Source organism: Clarias gariepinus, chromosome 21 (assembly GCF_024256425.1).
Source record: "Clarias gariepinus isolate MV-2021 ecotype Netherlands chromosome 21, CGAR_prim_01v2, whole genome shotgun sequence".
Lineage (NCBI taxonomy): Eukaryota > Metazoa > Chordata > Actinopteri > Siluriformes > Clariidae > Clarias > Clarias gariepinus.
In genome coordinates, this window is record NC_071120.1 from 889,179 (window position 1) to 909,676 (window position 20,498).

Sequence of the window (20,498 nt, forward strand, 5' to 3'; positions counted from 1 at the left end):
CTGGGTGTTGAACCCTCTCACCGGGAAAAGTCTGGGTGTTGAAACACACACATCCCCCACGGGTGCGACGCGCATGCGCAAAAAAAAAAAAAAGAGTAAATTTAAAATAAAAATAAGTACAATTTAAAAAACAAGCCGTGTACACTATACATATCGGGGTATGTTTATTTGAAATGTAACATTTTATTTTATTTCTGATTAAATGAACGAAATGACTAAATGAAAAATGAAAAGATTCGTTCGTTTGGTTGAACGAGATTCAAAGAACCGAGTCACTAAAATCATCCGATCTTCCCATCACTAGCTTTGACCGCGACACATTCTGTCACGTGACCTCTCTGTCAGGCGCTCTAACTGTGGAAATCCCCAAACACACACGCGCGCGCGCAGAGTTACACAAGAAATAAACAGAACGTTCCTTCTGCACGAGCTGATATTCAATGTGTGTGCTGTAGTGTGTGTGTGTGTGTGCTGTAGTGTGTGTGTGCTGTAGTGTGTGTGTGCTGTAGTGTGTGTTGTCGGGTCTTATTCTGTACTTGTGTGTGATGATTGTTTCTCCTCCAGGTGAGTAACTGAAGTCTAAGTGTTTATTCCATATTAACCCTGTCTGACTCAGTCACACTGATTATTAATCCTCATATTTATACAGTAAGAGATGATTAATCTTATAGAACTGTAAGACTGAAGTCAGGATTCATCAGGACTGTCAGTTTAAACACTCGAATTCTTTACATTATTATCTGATAAGTTGATGTAAGAACTCTGTAGATGTGTGTAGACAAATGACTAACACTTCTATAGCACCGAACTCTCTCTTTATTTATTTCTTTATTTTACACACACCGCTTGTAACTTCCTGTTTGTCTCTTTTTTTTCCTACCCTTTAGTGGCCGACAAACAGGTTTAACAGCTTTTAGGTTTAACATGAATATAAAATTAAAACTGAATGAGCAAGAAACAGTTTTAACAGCTTTTTTTTTTAACAGTTAGCCTTGATATATAACATTGGTATTTTATTATATACTGTATATATATATATTTATTTTTCTTGACAGCCAAATGTAACAGGGCTGTTGCAGTATAAGTTCTGAGCCTATGTAGTGCAGTCCTTGTATAGGGAATTGGGCTTCGATATCCTTCCTGAGCGGGTGACGACCACGGGTGTTTTGTGTTCTGTTTGCGGCTGGTCAACACCTCGCTGGGACTCTGGCAGAGGTTCATCGTTGTGTTGAGTGTGACCTGTGTAGTTGCAGGCGGGGTGTATTTCTCAGGTGTATGTAAGAGATGGTGCCTGTTTCTCACATATGTGGCATCTCCAGCCTGAACCTGGTAGCTGTTTGGCTGTGGTGCTCTTGTCATATCCCCTGTCCGTCTGTATTCTTACTGTCTGTCCTGCATGCAATGGGGCCAAGGGCCTGGCAGACCTGTCATAGTGTGTCTTTCCTTCTTTCCTCTCTGTCTGTTCCGTGTTATAGCTGCCTGGACCTGTGGTTCCACCTTTGGCACATACATGTCTTTGTTTATGGGAATAGAAGTCGTGGTGCACCGAGAAAGCAGGTGCTGGGCTGGTGAGTGCAGCCCATCTCTTGGTATGTTACATAGATTGAGCAGTGCCGCATATATTTTAAGTCTGTTCCATCACGTGCACATTTTTCTACTAGGTGTTTGGCTGAGCGTACAGCTCTCTCAGCCAGCCCCTCTGATTGAGGGTAGTGGGGACTGCTGGTAATATAGCAAAAGTCCCATAGGCAGAAAAATTCTTTGAACTCCCTGCTTGTAAAATATGCTGTGTTGTCAGTCATTAGCTCCTGGGGAGCTTCATAAGTGGCAAAGTGGTGTTTTAGTCTGGTTATAATGGCCGTACTGGTTAAATTTGGGAGCTGGTCTATTTCAAACCAGCTGGAGTAGGAGTCAACAAGCACCAGATATTCTTTTCCTCTCCACTCAAAAATGTCCGCCGTGGTAAGGGCCCACAGCAAGTCTGATATATCAGGCAGTTAAAGGGGCTCCCTTGTTTGGTGTGGTCTGAGGGCATTACAAGGAGCGCATCTGGAGACTTTACAGTATGTTCAATGTCCTGGTATGTACTGGGATCGATTCCCACCTCAGTTATGTGTGTGTGGAGTTTGCATGTTCTCCCTGTGCTTGGTGGGTTTCCTCGCGGTACTCCAGTTTCCTCCCACAGTTGGATGTTGTGGTGGTGGTTGCTGTTGGCACCTGTCATGCAGGAGACCACTGGATGCAGGGTGTCCTTAGTGCTGCTCCCACGCCCGGTTTATAACAGTAGGGTTGCATCAGGACGAGCATCCAGCAGAACCCAGAGTTCATTATCAGTGTTTCATCATCAGTGTTGTGGTATGTAATAATATCTCTGTTTCTCCTCAGTGACTCCAGACTCATGATGAGCTCCGGGATCCACGTCTTCCTGGTCAGCTGTCTGATCACAGCCTGTGAGTTTCCTTTTCATCACTTGTGGGACTGCAGCACACACAGACATGACGTAGCATGAGAGACTGATACACTGACCCCATCACACGTACAGCATGTGTGTGTAGTCCTGTGGGATTATTATTATTATTATTATTATTATTAGGACTCAGGCACTGAAGAACCCTCTTGTTTGCCTAAAGATTTTTCCCCCAGTCTTTTGGGCTTTTTGGGATCTTAACATGCTCGAAAACTCATGAAAGTCAGCAGACAGGTGGGAATCTGCTGCCATTCGGATGCCTGTGAGTCTGGGCTCCGGGCGCGGTCCCCCGAGATTTTGCTGCATAGCTCATACACACTTGCACATATGCACACGAAACTCTGTACACATTTTGAGCTCATTGAGCCGAACAACTTCCGCACTACATGTCCTGGGCTCAACTCAACAGGAAGTCACGCACCCGATGGATTTTGATCTCCTCCTCCTAGGGAATTTATACGATCGTCATCAAACTGGGCCGATGTGATCTAAAGACATTGAGGATGCAAAATTGTAGAGGGAGTTTTGATCTCAAATGGGTCAGTCGTGATAATGTCTTAAACTTATGCTGAAAAATGATTAATAACTTTTTGTGTGGCCTTATAGTCAGTGACATCATAGTGTGAGGCTCTTTTAAGAGCTCTTAACATAAAATTCCCTCTATTCTACACACACACACACATTACAAAGGTTAACACACATTTACATCTCTCTCTCGTACACACACACACACACACACATCACAAATGTTAACACACAGCCTTGCACTCCACACACAAACAGGCACAAACACATTCACTAGTCATGCACGGACTGGCACAACTACACGTCACACACACACACACACACACACACACACACATGGCCCGAAGGCTCATCGTTGCTCGCAACTATATTTATTAGTATTTTTATTATTATCTTAAATGTTCTTCTCCTTCTATATCTTTTTTTAAATGATTCCTGGGGTTTCAGCTCTGACACTAACTTGTATTAAATATAAAACTAATTTTTGCTAATTATTCCTGGGATATTTGGCTAATTGCCACAAGGTCGGTGCAGCCTGAACTTCAGTAATGATCAGAACTTCAGTAATAATCTGAGATTCATAAACAAATATGGCCGCCAAAGGCCCGTCTGTTCATGAGAGCTGTAGCGTCATTTACTCTTTAAACGCTAAATCCTGACGTCACCCCTAGGGGGCGGCGTTCACTTCATATACTGATTATGTTAAAAGTCTCTGTACTGTATCGATGTGTGTGTGTGTGTGTGTGTGTGTGTGTGTGTGTGTGTGTGTGTGATGAGGCTGTAATCCTCTCAGTAAGTGACATTACTCAGACGTCCCTCTGGATGTGTCCTGTGTTATTCCTGATGTTCAGCAGCTGCTTCTTCCTTCGTTTCTCCTGCAGTTATTGCCCGTGTGTCAGTGGGTCACTTGGTGAAGACCAGATTTAATGAGTCAGCGACTCTACCCTGTGAACGGGAATGTTCTGGTTTGGTCCAGTGGGTCGTGACCCACAGTCGAGATGACGTGGTGGCTCGGTGTGATCAGACCTCCTGCAGCTCAGAGGAGGGGTATGAGCTCTCTCACGCTCAGTACCTGAAGGGAGATCTGTCTCTCACCATCACCGCAGCTGATTACAGGAAGAGGAACACGTACACGTGTCAGTGTGACAGTAAGGACGTCTGTGACGTGCGCCTCAGCGTGGAGTGTGAGTGTCTGTTTAAATCAGTTCCTTCTTCTGAAGTGTGTACAAATTAACCACGAGTAATTAAAATGATGGAGTTCTGCTAAAGGACTGATTTAAAAAGTAAATACAGTTTGGACTTGAAGCCCTTTTCTGTGTTAACCAGAATGCTAAACTCCACATGTGTCCGGTGGTAATTATAGCTGTGTGTCTCCTCAGGTGTTCACTCTACCACAGAGTCTCATCCTGGAGGTTCTCTCACTGTGGGTGTGTCGATCTCAGAGAGAGTGAAGATCACGTTCATCAGTAGCGCCGAGGATGATGATGGTGGTGGTGGTGGTGGTGGTGGTGGAGGGGGTCAGAGCTCTGTAACACTCTGTACAGTGGAAGGACGTGAAGTTGACTGTAACCCTGAGTATGAGAAGAGAACATGGTTCCAGTCGTCCCTCACCCTGAGTGACTTAAAGCAGACTGACAGCGGGGTGTACACTGTGTGGGACATTGATCATGATGAGATCATCGCTACACACACACTCACTGTCACAGGTAAGACTTCACACTCATCTGTGTCTGGGATGATCTACAGTCATGGGAAAAAGTAAGCACACCCTCCTCCAGTTGTCGTTTAATAGATCAGGGTGTAAATAACACGTGTGCTGCTCAAAGACGTCTATACACTAATAACCTCAGGAGACAAAACAAAAACACAACAGGTCTCAACATGAAGTCATTTTTATTCCCCAAAATATAAACCAACAGTAAGAGAGTGATTCCCAGTCAGGTGTTACTAATGAGATACAGTAGACCAGTTCATCATTAGGGACTGTGAGTATCTCTGTAAAAGCAGAACTTGGTGTTCTGGACCCCTCAGGTGTGTGTCTCCATCATGCAGAGGAGAAATGACATCAGCCCTGGTCCTCAGGGACGTAACTGTTACTGCCCATCACTCAGAGGACGGTTATACTACCGTCTCCAAACTGTTTTTATATTAAACAGGAGACCACCTGTCCAGAAGTTTAAACTGGGTTTAAATTGGTCATGGAACAGGACAATGATCCCAATCACACCAGCAGTAAAGAAGGTTAAAGTCCTCAGCCCTACTGGGATGAGAGCTTATGAAGAAGGAGGCCAAAACGTATCCGAAGCCATGGGAGATACTGATTATACAGAACATACTGTGGTCACTTCATGTTATCGTTGCTGAGGGTGTTTCTACATGTTACTGAGATACAGGCTGGTCCTCACCTGGTTTCTGAGTGTTGCTTTACTTTTGGGGGAAAATGAGTCCATGCTGTGTTTGTTGTTGTTGTTTGTTTGTTTCTACAGTAGGAGTTGGTGACGACCATGCAGTTTATAATAACACAGCCTATTTAGAGACTGATGAATAATTAAATCTAGCTGAAGGAGGGTGTACTTTCTTTTGCCCCTGACTTTAAGATCCTGGTTAATGGAGTAGAAGGTTGTGATGTTTGGTTGCTGATGTGTCTGTTTTCTCCACTACAGGGAGGATCAGAACCCCGTCTTCAGGAACAGGTAAAGATTAACTATACGCTCTTTAGACTTTAGTTCTCAGTACAGGTGGAAGACCAGTTCTTCTTTAGTGACGTCAGAAATGAATAAACAATCAAGAACGACTGATGATGTGAGTTGTTTGTGAGAGATGTGTGTGTTGTTTTGTGTTCAGGTGAACAGACACACTGCAGTCTGGGGTTTGGACTCGTGTTCTGTCTGGGTTTGGTGCTGGGCGTTGTCCTGCACCACATTGTCCTTCGTTGTGTGCTGAAAGGCTGTTATTGGATTAAGAGAAAAGGAAGAAAGCGTTTAGAGCGCGCTCAGAGCACCGCACAGGGGAGTGAAGATCATCCTGCTGAAGTCGTCCAGCTGAAGTCTGAGTGTGTCGATACACTGCCTAACGTGTAATCCTCTGTTTATATCATTGTATATCAAGTGTTGTGTCCAACCTCATACTCTACAGAGCTCCACTGACCTCCACATGACCTTTATTAAGAGCTTTAATGTACTGGGGTGTTTCTGTGTCAGTGAGAGTGTGTATCAGTAGAGACTCATGAGGACGTCTGATTAAAGCTCTTACAGCAGTGTTTATACACAGCTTTATAAACCCCGCCTGCAGAGAGACGAGTGTTAACGTTAACGTCTCCTCACGTTAAACACTTAAACACCAGCACAGTGACGTGTGAGAGACGAGGACGAGCAGTGCAGCGCTTCAGATTCTCATCTTTTACATTGTACAGTTCATACTGACTCTCACACACACACACACACACACACACACACACACACACACACACACAGCAGGAGTACAGTAGTGAATGGTTATCTGGTAGCTCCATGACCTTCTCTAGTTATTAGTCCTTGCATTATTAATTAATGATTTGATTTAAAGCTATAAATACAGTGTGTGCTGTGTGTTGTTTTTGGACAGTAATGAGTCTCATCAGCTGGAGTTTAAAGGTTAGATCTTTCTCCATGATCATGTTACACAGGTACAAAGCTACAGCTGACGAGTGTGTGTGTACAGAATGTAGTTGTGTGTGTATTTGTGCTCATTAAGCTCAGGGGAAACAGGCAGATGTTTTTTTTTGCTCATTATTAAGCACTTTTATCATTTGTTGTGTACATAATAGTTACATTTATAGATGATTATTGTTACAGATTATTATTTTTTATTGGTTGCAACATTATTACCACAATTTATCTTATATTTCTATTGTCTTATAGTAAGTTATTACTAAAAGTCTGTTTCCAATGAAACGTGTGTTTTATTCTGCTGAGCTCTGAGCTTTAAAATCTACAGTGATTTTAAAATGAAAATGTACTGAATGTATAAATGGTGGTGGTTTTTGTACAAAAAACTTTTGTATTTTTTATTGTTGTAATTTTGATGCAGATCCGTCTGATGAGAATAAAATGCACTTTGTGAATAGAGTCTGACTTTTGCTTTTGTTTTAATCCGTTATTAAGGCTGAATCAGGGTTGCCAGATCTTAGCACACAGATTAGGAGTGTGTGCATGGTTGCCAACTCTTGTGCAACAAATTTAACGGCTTCATCAGCAAGCTTAAAATAAACTCAATATTATAGTGTGTTACAAAGTTAATATTAACATGTTAACATATGAAACTAGAATACACACATGTGCAGTACCAGTTCATGAGAGCCAGTTTCATCATGATGCTTGATGGGTTTTGTAAATGCACTTAACACAATACTGTTCTTACAAGACATTTTGACTGGTTTATTTATTTATTTATTTATTTATTTACAAAAAATAAAATGGCAACAAAGTTTTTTTTTTGTTGAAGGCCATGCAAAAAATAACAGCTCTGGGGAGCAGGATCTCTATGGTCTCTGTGCAGGTCCACGTGTGTGTGTGTGTGTGTGTGTGTGTGTGTGTGAGGATGTCACAGTGCTGATTAGTGTCAAATGAATTTGGGAGAAAATAATACCATTTAGTTAAAGAAGAATTAGCTTGTCAGATTTTTCTATCATGAAACTATATTTTTTAGGATTTTTTCCTATTTTCTCCCTAATTTAGTCGTGTCCAATACCTCCCTGTCACTAGGGGGCTTCACATTAAGCTATCTGATAGAGCGAGTACCTTACCACTGCGCCACTTGGAGGAAACCATGTTTTTAAAAACAACCCCCTTAAAAAAACACAACCCATGACCCATAATATTTTCAAGTGACTTCAGAGGAACAGAAGCTAAAAGTCGAGGATTATAAGCAAAACTGCCAACTATGATTGTATGTGTGCTCTGTACCTGTCTTCATGAGACTGTGGTTTCTTTATCACACTAGTGTTCAGCTACTGGGTTACGGGGGCCTGGAGTCTATCCCAGGAAGCTTGGGACATAAGCAATCCATGCCTCACACATGCTACAGGAAATTTAGGAACCCATATGTCTTTAGACTGTGGGAGGAAACTGGAGTACCAGGAGGAAACCCACCAAGCACAGGGCAAACATAAAAACTCCATGCACACAGACCTGAGGCAGAAATCGAACTGTTGACCCTGCAGGTGTGAGGCCACTATATATAAGCACGCTTACGGAATGAATTTATGCTCGTAATCCAAGGTTCCACTGTATGTGGCACTTTAGCGCCATCTGCAGACAGAGAGACGCAGGTGAAGACGACAGGTAAGGTGTGATGTTTTCACCTGTGGTTGTTACACATTTCTATTCATGTGAATTATAATTTTATATAGATATTTATAGTGGTCATATTAAATGTTTTTTATTTAAGACAATAGGCTGTGTTTGACCCCTAGTGTGGGTAATACTCCTCACAAAACTGAACACACACACGCTCACACACAGCTACTTGACACTCTTTACACTGTTTAATGCTGTGCACATTACATTACAATACAAACTCTAACAATGAACAGTACACAAACTGCACACAATACACACTATACACACAGTGTATCAAAGGATGCAGGCTGCTTGTCAGTACCGCGAATTATTAAAAGTACAGCAGGGGGCGGAGCTTTTTCTTACAAAGCCCCAAAGTTATGGAATAGTCTTCCAAATAGTGTTCGGGACTCAGACACAGTCTCAGTGTTTAAGTCCAGGCTAAAAACCTATTTATTTAGCCAAGCATTTCTATAAATAGATTAGCCTTAGGTAAAGGAGCAGATCTGGGGGACTCATGGACGTAGAGTATTATGGTGAACTGGTATGTTTGGATGCTGTCTTCCTCACTCTCATTGATCACTCAGGTTTGTTGACGGTGAAGTGATCGGTCGCTTTACATCTCAGGAAGCCCTCATGTCTAGAAAGTATGTATTTGAACGGAAGTACTATTTTACCAGTCTGGTAGACTTTATAATAACAGTCACACTTGTACTTACTTGTATACTATTGTTCCTTTTTTAGGTGCCAGCATTATGGGATGGCGGTGTAAACTGTGCATTTGTCGCATCATCAAAAGGAATTTCGATCATTATGGAGTGAAGCATGGTACTGTTAGTCATGGATATTTAGTGTCCTGTCTTCATTTAAACTGTCATTGCTTCTTTAAGATTTGAGAAGGTCTGCACACACATTTGTATGGATCCCACAGTTTGCAGGAAACTGAAGTGTGAAGGTGTGCAATCTTTCAGATGTAAAATGTGACTCATTAGATTCTAATACAAAAGTCTACTTTCCACATGTTAACTGTATAAAACTTGTAGCAGAAGTATTGTTTCTGAGACTGTTTACTAATAAGATAAATACAGCTCTCTGTTTATGATCTTGTTACTTGTCATTTGCATGTAAACCAGGTTGAGTTTAGACTTCATGTCTTGTCAAATTTGGCAAATAAATGTTTAATTAAAATGAAAATGTGTGTATCGTGTCTTTGTTTATAATTTGTTGTCATTAGATACATTGACCTGAATTAAAATACCACATGATTAAAGGGTAAATATATTTTAGAAAATGAAGTGTAACATATTAATTCTCTGCAGTATGAATTAAATTCAGTTAAAATATTTAGTAAATGTATCACATTTGTTGGTCAATAATAGTATAATTTTCGGTTTCTTCTACTTTGCATTTCAATTCTACTCAATTATTTTACTCATTTTCACTTGGGGTAACCATCGCATTAACCTATGATTTTATTATTACATTTACTCAATTTTGTACATCATTGTATTAAATAAAGTTATTCAGGTCTACTTAATTTTTCTACCGACTTGTACTCAATTGATAAAGTATATTTTATATGATTTCACAACATTTATATTTACTCAATTTTTTTAAGTGTAAAAATGTTTCACCAAAAACGTTGAGTACAGCAGAGTTTTATTTCTTAGAGTGTGGGTGACTTTCCTGTCTGGGACCGAAGGGCCTTGATGTGAGTCACACAGCAGACTTTTCATCTCCGGAGGCAGGGTCACGAAATCCTGCTCTGTGCCGAATTCTGGAGGATCATGAAGAATTCACAGCTGTGCATTGATGGAGGGATCCAGTTTGTGAAGGACGATTTATACTCGTCTTTATCAATGTTAGATCCTGATTTTTTTTTTAAAAACTTTAGTGACTCTACCCCTCAAATAGATGAACAGTTCAAACTGATATGTGATGCGGAAGTAACAATTGAACTTGATTCTGCTGTTCTGTGTTTGTCGTTAGATAAATCACCTGGCCCAGACGGTATTACATCTAATTTATCATTTTTGGGATTTTTTAAAGGGAATTTCTTTTTGCATCTTTTCAGGAAATTATTAGAAATCCATCTTTGCCTAACTTGATGAGACAAGGGCTGCCACCTTTGACCCCCACCGATTTGCTCAATGTCAGACCCGGAGTACAGAGGACCCAGTTTCCACCGCGCTGCACTCAGTCCTCTTTCACCTAGACAATGTCAGACACGTAAGACAGATTGCTTTTCCTCGATGTTAGTTCAGCATTTAACACTGTCATTCCCTCCCAGTTATAATTGCACCCTATTTATTATAAGTGTACAATATCTTCACACTGGCAACATCAAAATCATTGCACTCTCTGTACATAACTCTCCCTCTGTATATAATACCTTCCTATTGCACCCACTTATAATTCATTTGCTCATTTGCACTCATTTATTACCTTCCTCACTGTATAATGTTCACATATGCACACATTTTAAACATGGTATACAATACCTTCCTTACTGTACCACCTGTAATCATTTGCTCATTTGCACCCATTGTAACTAATCTACCTCTCTATACTGTATACTATTTATATACTACTTATTACTCTGCACTGTGAGAACGCACTTCTGGTTAGATGCTAACTGTATTTCATTGCCTTGTACCTACATGTGCAGTGACAATAAAGTTGAATCTAATCTAATCTAATCTAATCTAATCTAATCTAATCTAATCTAATCTAATCTAATCTAATCTAATCTAATCTAATCACACTCATTCCCAAACCAGGAAAGGATGTTAGATTGCTGGACAATTTGCAACCTATAACTTTATTAAACAATGCCTATATATTATTAACCCATATATATAATAATCGCTTAAAATCATGTTTATTTAAAAATTATTGGTTTAAAGTTGAAGGGTTTGGTGAGAATTTTATTTATTTTTATTTAACTATTCTACACAAACACTATCAGTCCAGTCACCCTACCAACAGGTACTTCACCCAGATTTAATATTAATAGAGGAGTTAAACAAGGCAGCCCCATCTCACCTTCACTGTTTATTTTTCACTGTTTTTTTTGGCTACCAAGATGTTATTAAAAATTCAAAAATGTAATGTGCTTGGTGTCACACCTGTACCACCTCGGTCCCAGGGAATAAGATCTGGTACTTCGGATTACTGCGCCGTCGCTTTGTCTCCCTCTAGTGTGTCTACGTGTGTATATGTTTCATGGTCGCACTAAATTAGGGTCACCGGTGTCTCTCCCCTGTGTTTCACTGTTTAAACCATCCGAACCCGTATCTTCCTGTCCGTTCACTGTCGTCATCGTACGTGTAAATGGTTCACCATAATACCCCTTGTCTTGCTTGTTTCCTCCTCAGGACTGAGCCGTGTCTGCAGGGTCGGAGCCGGGGTTCAGAACGCCAGACCAATGTCAAGGCCAATGTTGAGAAGTACTCAGCCCTTTTGTTGAGATCTAGTGCTCTTTGTTTGTTTCTTTGATTTCAGTTATTTTCCTCCAGCTCGCCCACCTGCAGACCCAGCCTGGGGAGTCACCTTTCTTCATGTTTTTTTGTTTAACCCCAAATAAAGACTCTTTGTGCTCAAATCCAGCTTTTGCGTCCGTCTCCTAGCTCTAAGATCATAACAGTACACTTGCTCAGGAAATTGACGATGCAACATTATTTAAAAAAGTAAAAAATGTGAAATTATTACCATACACCAATGTCATCTTACAACTGATGCATCTATCCAGCATCTTGTCTTTGTATTTATAATAGAGCCGTTAAGATCATCAACCAAATCAATTTCAACTTCATATGGAAAAAACGTGTGTACTATATTAGTAAAGCACAATTTGTGCAGGATTATAAAAATAGTGGATTAAACTTTTTTTGTACAAAATCATCTGCTCTTTTTTATTCTGTATTATATTGAATTGTTATATTATAACAATATCTTACAAGCTTATGATAAACCAACTGTTAAAATGTTACAAACACAATATATTGGCTTTCCAGTGGCTTCTAAAGCGAAAGAAACTCACTTCAAAATATTTAATGGTGTTTATCAATCAGCTGCTTTTTTATGACAACACTTTAATTTTAAGCAACACATTTGTATTTTTTATAAAGTTGACATTGAGACGACTGATCACCTTTTCTTTTCCTGTGTGTATTCTGCTATCTTTTGATATCTGATGTCTTATTGGTTGAAGCCAAAGATACAATCACTGTCTGCTTTTAATAATAAAACATGTTATGTTTGGAAAACTGCTGATGATAAGAAAAAGAAATTAATTAATTTAATGCTGATTTTAGGTAAATTTTTCATTCATGAATGAAAATGTATAAAAACTAAACCTTATTTTTAACAAAGCTTTTATATGTTATATTTTCCATCTTTAGAGCTATGAAAGGTAAAAAAAAAAAAAAAAGCCAAGAAATTCGCTGGAATAATAAGAGACCTTGGTTTATTAGAGGAGGAATAAAGAGGCCCTTTTGTATTTGTATTTACTTATCTATTTTGTTTATTTATTTACTTTTCTTATTGTATGTTTTCTTTTTCATTTATTTAAGTCTGTTTTCGCCATTTATTTTTGTTTAACTAATGTGTGCCTTGTTTTTGATCCATGTTTACTCAAACTGATCGGTGCTACTATAATTGTTTTGATATTGTTCCCAAAAAAGTTTTGCGATGCTTTGCACATGCGCGCCCAGTAGGAGAACAATGGAGGTGACGTTGGAGGTGACGTTGGAGGTGACGTCAGCGCTGGTGACTTTGCAGGGCTTCCGAAGGTGTCTTTCAATCTGACTGAAGTTCCCTGTGAAGTGCACTACACAGTGTGGTCAGTCATGTTAAGTGTGATTCCAAACTGCAGGGAGCGAAACAGTTCAAAGGGAACTACGAACAGTGTAGGGAACGAGTGAACATCAGGTCTTCACTTCACCGGAAAAGGGAATTAAAAAATGTCCCATCAGTCATTGCGTCTCGCAGGAGCAAAAAAAAATGGAGCTAAAAATATATATATATATATATATATATATATATATATATATATATATATATATATATATTAGTATTATTATTGATGACATCATATTAAAAAGACACAAAATTTACATTTTAATTTAATCAGGTAATCCTTAGTGTTATATAGTCTAGTAATCTGTAAAAAAAAATATTTAATAAACTCTAATTAATGAATAATTTATGTACAATAGTATTATTTTATAATGGTGTCAGTCTTTAGTGTCCACAGTGTGAAACCTCCACAGCAGCAGCATCAGGAGTCCGAGGGGGTAACACGTGGAGGAGGTGACGTCATCGGTCAGCGCTGTGACGGTGCAGGGTGTTCCGATAGGAAGGAGTTTTAGTTTCCCTTCACCGACATTCCCTGCAAACGGAGCAGGGAGTAGGGAGCACCCTGTGAAGGACACTTCGGAATGGAACACAGCCCGACTCGATGCAGAGTCCGGAGACAAGGCCACGCCCACTGCAGGAGTTAGGGACCGTGTGTAAATTACTGTCTGACTGAAACACGGATAATAGACATGTTATAAATAAAGGAATAAATACATGGTGTTACTGTTAGTGTCAGTGTGAGGCATGGTGGTGTATAATGACTTCATGTCATCACTTTACATATGTATTAATACTTTAAATAGAAATTTTAATGATTTCATTTTAATAACTGGTTATGTGACCTGTTGCCTCCAAATCTATTATAAACTACATGTGTCCACATGCACTTTGCATATCATTAATACTTTTAATTTAAATAATTGTGATTTTATTAAAATAATCTGCCTTTTATAATATTACATATAATTATAAATGATATTTATAATATTTATATGTATAATATGAATATTATCCGTATTTCAGTCAGACAGTAATTTACAGACGAGCCCTAACTCCCGCAGTGGGCGTGGTCTTCCTGAACTTCCGCAACAAATCCGGGAGTCTGAGAGCCGGAGGGAGAAGATCAAACATCCAACATCAAACCCAATTCACCACGATCACACACACAGAGAGAGAGAGGGAGAGAGAGGTAAAGCCCTTGTGTGTTTGTTGTTCTGTTAGTGTGTTGGTGGTGACAGGGATTTGTCCCAGTGCTCCCAGTAACACACCACTGACTGTGTGACTCACACACACACACACAGAGAGAGAGAGAGAGAAAGTGAAAGTAAAGCTGCCATTGGTCAGATCACCTGGATAAGCCTTTTTTCTATCTTATCTAACCGATAATCCTAAACCAAAGCTGGGATTTAAAGCTCTGTATTTACATGAACAAACAGGTTTTCCTGTAACTGACACAAACATTGTAGCGAAGTCTCATTTAGGGCTTTTTATAGGGGGAAAACGATAAGATCAGAAGGGAATAGCAGCTGTGTCCTGTCAAGGTGTTCTGTAGGGTTTACTTTTACTCCAGACCAGAGATGGATTACGGACCGGGCCAGCGGGGCCGCTGTCCAGGGGCCCTTGGGGTTCAGGGGGCCCGTGGGGCCCCTAGCCCAAAACAATTTGCAATGCTTATCAACAATGTATTTTCGTTTGTCTGTTTTAAAGGGCCTACATTCTTTGATCCTCTGCTAGAGCTCGTGCTATCAGATAAGGTTCCCCCTCTACTTTTCACATACAGATGTGTCCACAGCTGTTGAAATGGTACAACTGACATGTTTACAGCCTCCAAGTGACTCAGCCGAGGTTCAGCATTCCAAATATGTCCATGATAGCAAGGGAAACACTTCCTGATGTTATTGGATAATGTGTCCACAGCTGTCTAAATGGTACTATTGGTCCATTTATTTTATTTATTAAAAATAAATAAATAAAAAAAAATATATATATATATATTCCCTTGGTAAAATAGCATAAATAAATCATAGGTAGCGTATACCAGAAAAAAAAATACAACGCATGTTATGATAAGTTTCGTTTTAAAGGCACATGAAATTCGCCGTCTTTTCCGTTTCAGGGATTAAAAAGCGCTAACAATTTCCTTTTTGGCCTTTATCACGCTCCGTAGAACTTCACTGGTTCGCGCATAACCCTTCGCGGGCGAGCCTTTTTTTTTTTTATTCAGTTTGTGAAAAGCAAACAATAACAAATGCCATCATTAACCGTATCAATACAACAACTGTCCAGGGTCTCAGTCCAAGGGAAGTCCAAAGTCCTTTAGCAAAGCCATCGTTCTTATTGCTTTTAGGTTCTTTGATAACTCAATTGATTCAAAATACATTTTCAACTCAAGTTTAAATCTTAAAAAAAGAGGTTTGCATTTAGAAAATTTACATTTATGAATATGATATTTAGCAAACAAGAAAATAAGGTTTATGAGATAAGTATCACCATTTTTTTCACATTGGTGAAAACCAAAAAGTACATTTCTGTAAGTAAACTCAAAATTAGGATTCACTTAACATTTGACAAATTCAAGAATGTCACACCAAAATGATGTTGTATAAGAGCAATTCCAGAAGAAATGTAGAGAAGTTTCAAGGTTATCTAAACAGAAACAACAGCTGGTGTCAATATCCTTCTTCAGTCTTTTAAGAAAGCACTTATCCGGATAAACTCTATGAATCAACTTAAACGCTATTTCTCTCATTTTGTTAGTAATTAAATATTTGTGAGGTAATGACCAAACTTTCTTCCAGGGAATATCACTAACTAAACCATTCCAATAAGAGAGTACATAAGGCACAGAAATAGACTCCATCTGAAATAACACTCTAATATTATTATTGTTTTTTGATTTGGATGATGAAAGGCACTGTTTTCCAACATAAGTCTTACGAAGATCCACTGAGTGACATAAAATTGGAGAAGAAAGACCTGTAAAAAGCATGACAACTCCATGTGGCACTGCATCAGCAACAACGGCAAACTCTTTCGGACTAACAGGAATTCCATGCTTAACTAAAAATTCTGAATAATTACAAAGCAAACCATTCTGATTGAAAAGTTGAGACACAAACATAATACCATTTTTAAACCAATTTTCAAAAAAAAAAGTTTTTTATCCAATTTATTTTAAAGGTGTTGTTCAAAGTGGAGAAATCAAGAAAGTTCAATCCCCCTTTCTCAATGGTGGTTTCTAATAAAATGAGTTTTATTTTTCCAAACAAAGTTGAGAAGCATTGTATCGATTTATTTAAGAATGGCAGTGTCAACATTCAGAGAGAGAGCAGCATGAGTTAATCTTGACAAACCTTCAGCTTTGGCTAGTAAGATTCTTCCCTTCAATGAGAGATCATGTTGGAGCCACATATTTAATTTTTTCTTAGTGCTTTCAATTTAAGGAGCATCTTTCTAATTCATTTTTAGTTATAAGAACACCTAAATAAGAAATCTGATCTTAGACTTGAATATTACAAATTTCTGTCAAATTACATTCTTTGGTGGACATCAATTCACACTTTGAGAGGTTCAAGAACATCCCTGATGCTTTGGAGAATTGCTAAATATACTTCAGTGCTAAAGGAACCTGTTTAGCATCTTGCAAAAAAAAGTGTGGTATCATCAGCCAGTTGACTGATAAGTATTTGTTTGTCAGCAATAGAGATACTATGAAGACCACTATTAGAAATATAAGAAGCGAATATCTGGGAAACTAGTAAAAATAAATAAGGGGATAATGGGCATCCTTGTCTAATACCACGTGACAAGCTAAATCTAGGAGATGTACCGTATTTTAATTTAATTGTGCTACTACAGTTGTAATACAGAGTTCTCACTGCCTTACAAAAATATTCTCCAAAACCAAATTTTTCCACTGATTTAAATATAAATTTATGTTCAACAGAATCAAAAGCTTTATAAAAGTCCAGGAAAAGAATGAAACTATTATGTTCAAGCAAATCATTATAATCTAATACGTCTAAAACTAATCTGATATTATTCATTATGTGACGGTCCTGCATAAAACCAGACTGAGTCTCATCTATAACAGTGTCCAGACAATCCTTAATTCTTTTAGCAAAAATTAGAGCAAAAATTTTCTAGTCATTATTAAGGAGTGTGATGGGTCGCCAATTGTCTAAATTGGTAAGATCTTTCCTAGGTTTAGGAATTAAAGTAATGATACCTTGCGTCAATGTAGGAGGTAAAGCTTCTTTTTCAATACTTTCTCTAAAAACCTGAGTTAAAAAAGGAGTAATTTCATCAACAAATACTTTGTAAATCTCGGCTGTAAGTCCATCACACCCTGGAGATTTATTGTTTTTCAGGAGTAACTATGCTATCACAAAAAAATCTATCACTTTCAGATATAACTTTAACATAATTAACTGAGTCTAGAAATGAGGACGTTGTTTGCTCTGAACACTTTGAGGTATAAAGATTCTTATAAAAACTGGCACTGTAATTTGCTATTTCCTTTGGATCTTTAACAATTTTGTCATTGACGCATAGTTGTTCAATTGTTGAGAGGGCAAAATTACGTTTTTCCAGCTTAAAAAAATATGCTCGCTTTCCTTCTCGTCCGCCTTCTCCACCGTCGGCCACAGGAGAGACCTTGCATCCTTTTCTCTCTGCGAAAGATCCTCGAAGATCTTGATCTTCTTTTCCCTGAGAAGGACGGCTGTTTTGGCATCTTTCCAAACTCTATCCCGCAGGGACCGGGAAGAAAATAGGACAATTATTCGACGAGAGGATTTTTCTGCAGCAGAACGAGGTCCCAGCCTATGAGCGATATCAACTCCACGGGGCAGATCTGCAGCGATGCTCGGGGAAACCTGGCTGAAGAGGTCGATGATCATCTGCTTTACATCCTCTCCTGCTTTCTCCGGAATACCAGCGACGCGAAGGTTCCATCTTCTCTTATAAGCCTCCAGATCACTGTACTTATCACGAAGATCGACGTTTTCTTTCTCCAATCTTAACATTTTCTTTTCCAGTTCCTCAGTTTTTTCATTCAAATGCTTCACCTCTTCACCGTGGAATTCAAGCGAGTTGATTATCTGTTTAATAGAGTTTGAGTTTTCAAGTACCGTTTTTTCAACTCCTTGAATTTGACGCAAAGTTTCTTCGTGCATGGCCTCCATTCTCTGCATGAATCTCATTAGCATAGCATCACTCACTGAAGGACTGTCATAACTCGGTTTGCTTTTTTTTGCAGGGTTTGGTTCAGGTGTATCAGGTAAAGGTGCGAACTCAGAACGTCCAACAACTGCATCCAATTCAGCATTTAGAGTTCTTCTTGCATAGCTGTGCATAGCAAGGACAGTTTCTTCTTTTTCGTCCATATTAACAAATCAACACAGCAACACGTGAAATATTATTAGCAACTAGCTAGCAAAATCTTAAGCAGTAGATTTCAATTAAAAAAATATGAAAAAGAGAACAAAAAATTTAAAAATGCTACTTAACTAAAAAATGGCATCTTCCAGTTAGTTCTGAACAGAAACTGTTTTAGAGAACCCGGATCTGAGCAAAGTTTGTAAGAGCTCCAGCAAACCCGTCTTGCTACGACGCCATCTTGGCCGTCCCCCCGAGCCTTCTCCTAAATGCGCGTTCCCTGTGCCGTTTTCATGGGGGTGGGGCTAAAAAAAACGTATCCTGATGGGGGAACCAACTTCGACACAGCACCGGAACTTGGACATTGAATTTCATACACACACACACACACAAACACACACACATTCTTATGTTTGTATCTACTGTATTTTGTAAGCATGTTTTGTGGTGCACCTTTTGTTTGTTGTTTGTTTTCCACTTAATACACTTTGGGTTTATTTTTGAATTGCTGTGGTGTGTCTTTACTTGTCTTTACGTGTCTTTACTTGTTAGATTCCCGAGCCTGTATTGGTGTAACTAGGTTTAATATCTAAGCTGATCGTGACATGACAGTGGAGTGAAGACCTGAGTGGTTACACTACATGTGTGTCTGTGTGTGAGCGCTGCAGCTGATCTTCTGCTCCGTCATCACCTCACTGTAAACACTTTATCTTAGATCTTATAGGTGATATATTTAATGATGATCTTAAATTTGACAAACAGATAAACTCAGTGGTTAAATCTAGTTTCTTCCAGCTGAGAGTTTAATATCAGGTTAAAATGTTTTTATTATTCACCAATTTAGAGAAAGTGTTGATGCAGCCATTCTTACGTATGAAACCGATAAATGATATTAAATTATACAGAGGGAAAAACATGAACACTACTGTATTGTATTTCTGCTGAACCAGAACCAGAACTTTTTTTTTATTTACATAAAAGAAGTAAGAAGTTTTATTGTCATTATAACAGTTACATATACAATGACATTTAGTGCCAACCAATAAAAGTGCATCAGTCACACATACATTCAAACAATTTAAAAAAAGTACTAGTTAAAAATAAATAAATAAATAAAATAAAATAGATAGGTAGGTACAGCAATTTTCTTTCTTTTTTTGCACACAGTCACAAAGCACATTTACCATTTGTCACATCTCTTTATTATTGATTATTGAGGGTGGTTATGGCTGTTGGTGAGAGACAGGTCACACATCACATGATCAGTGTGAGAGCACACCTGATGCAAATGATAACAAAGTAATTGATGCTTTTATTTCATCTGGACCTGATTACTGTAATGTGTTCTACAGAGGAACCAGTCAGTCATCTCTCTCTCACCTACAGCTCGTCCAGGACTCTGCTGCTCGACTTTTAACAGGATTAAAGTCACTTCACTGGTTCACTACAGGACTGATTTTAAATGTTATTGTTGTTTTGGTTTTTATAACCACACACAATATCAAGAAATCTCAGATCCTCAGAACAGTTACTCCGATCTGTCATTAGATTAAAGCTCAGAGGTGACGCACGTTTTCTGTCTCTGCGCCTAATTATGTCACAGTTTACAACTGAAAAGCAGAGCAACAACAGAAATGAGATACTTTTAAATCCCGACTGAAACCTTACTATTATCACTGGCTTTTACACCATAATGTGAGGTACGTTTGTATATGTGAAAGTTCTAACCTCGTATGTAAGTCGGAGACATACTGTACTGTATATTAATAATACATATAATTAGCTTGAAGTTTAATAACTATATACAGTGTAATCCTAGGTTCCATTTGATTTATATACAGTGGAACCTCGGATTACGAGGATAATTTGTTCCAGAAGTGGGCTTGTATTCCAAAATACTTGTAAACCAAATTTAATTTACTATTAAGAAATAATGGAAACTCTTATTA

General features: G+C 38.7%; 1 protein-coding gene across 1 annotated transcript; it reads left to right on the top strand.

The window, feature by feature from the left end:
* Positions 1-372: 372 nt before the first annotated feature.
* Positions 373-7,098, top strand: LOC128508956 (uncharacterized). The gene is made up of 7 exons (XM_053480441.1): positions 373-439; positions 508-564; positions 2,386-2,450; positions 3,874-4,176; positions 4,372-4,698; positions 5,656-5,685; positions 5,837-7,098. Exons 3-7 carry the CDS (start codon positions 2,399-2,401, stop codon positions 6,070-6,072), a joined length of 948 nt encoding a protein of 315 aa, XP_053336416.1. The 5' UTR covers positions 373-439; positions 508-564; positions 2,386-2,398; the 3' UTR covers positions 6,073-7,098.
* The last annotated feature ends 13,400 nt before the right edge of the window (positions 7,099-20,498 follow it).

Coding starts and splice junctions, on each gene's coding strand:
- LOC128508956 (XM_053480441.1), top strand. CDS start 2,399: ATGATGAGCTCCGGGATCCACGTCTTCCTGGTCAGCTGTCTGATCACA. Junction 2,451..3,873: donor CAGCTGTCTGATCACAGCCT/GTGAGTTTCCTT, acceptor TTTCTCCTGCAG/TTATTGCCCGTGTGTCAGTG. Junction 5,686..5,836: donor AACCCCGTCTTCAGGAACAG/GTAAAGATTAAC, acceptor TTTTGTGTTCAG/GTGAACAGACACACTGCAGT.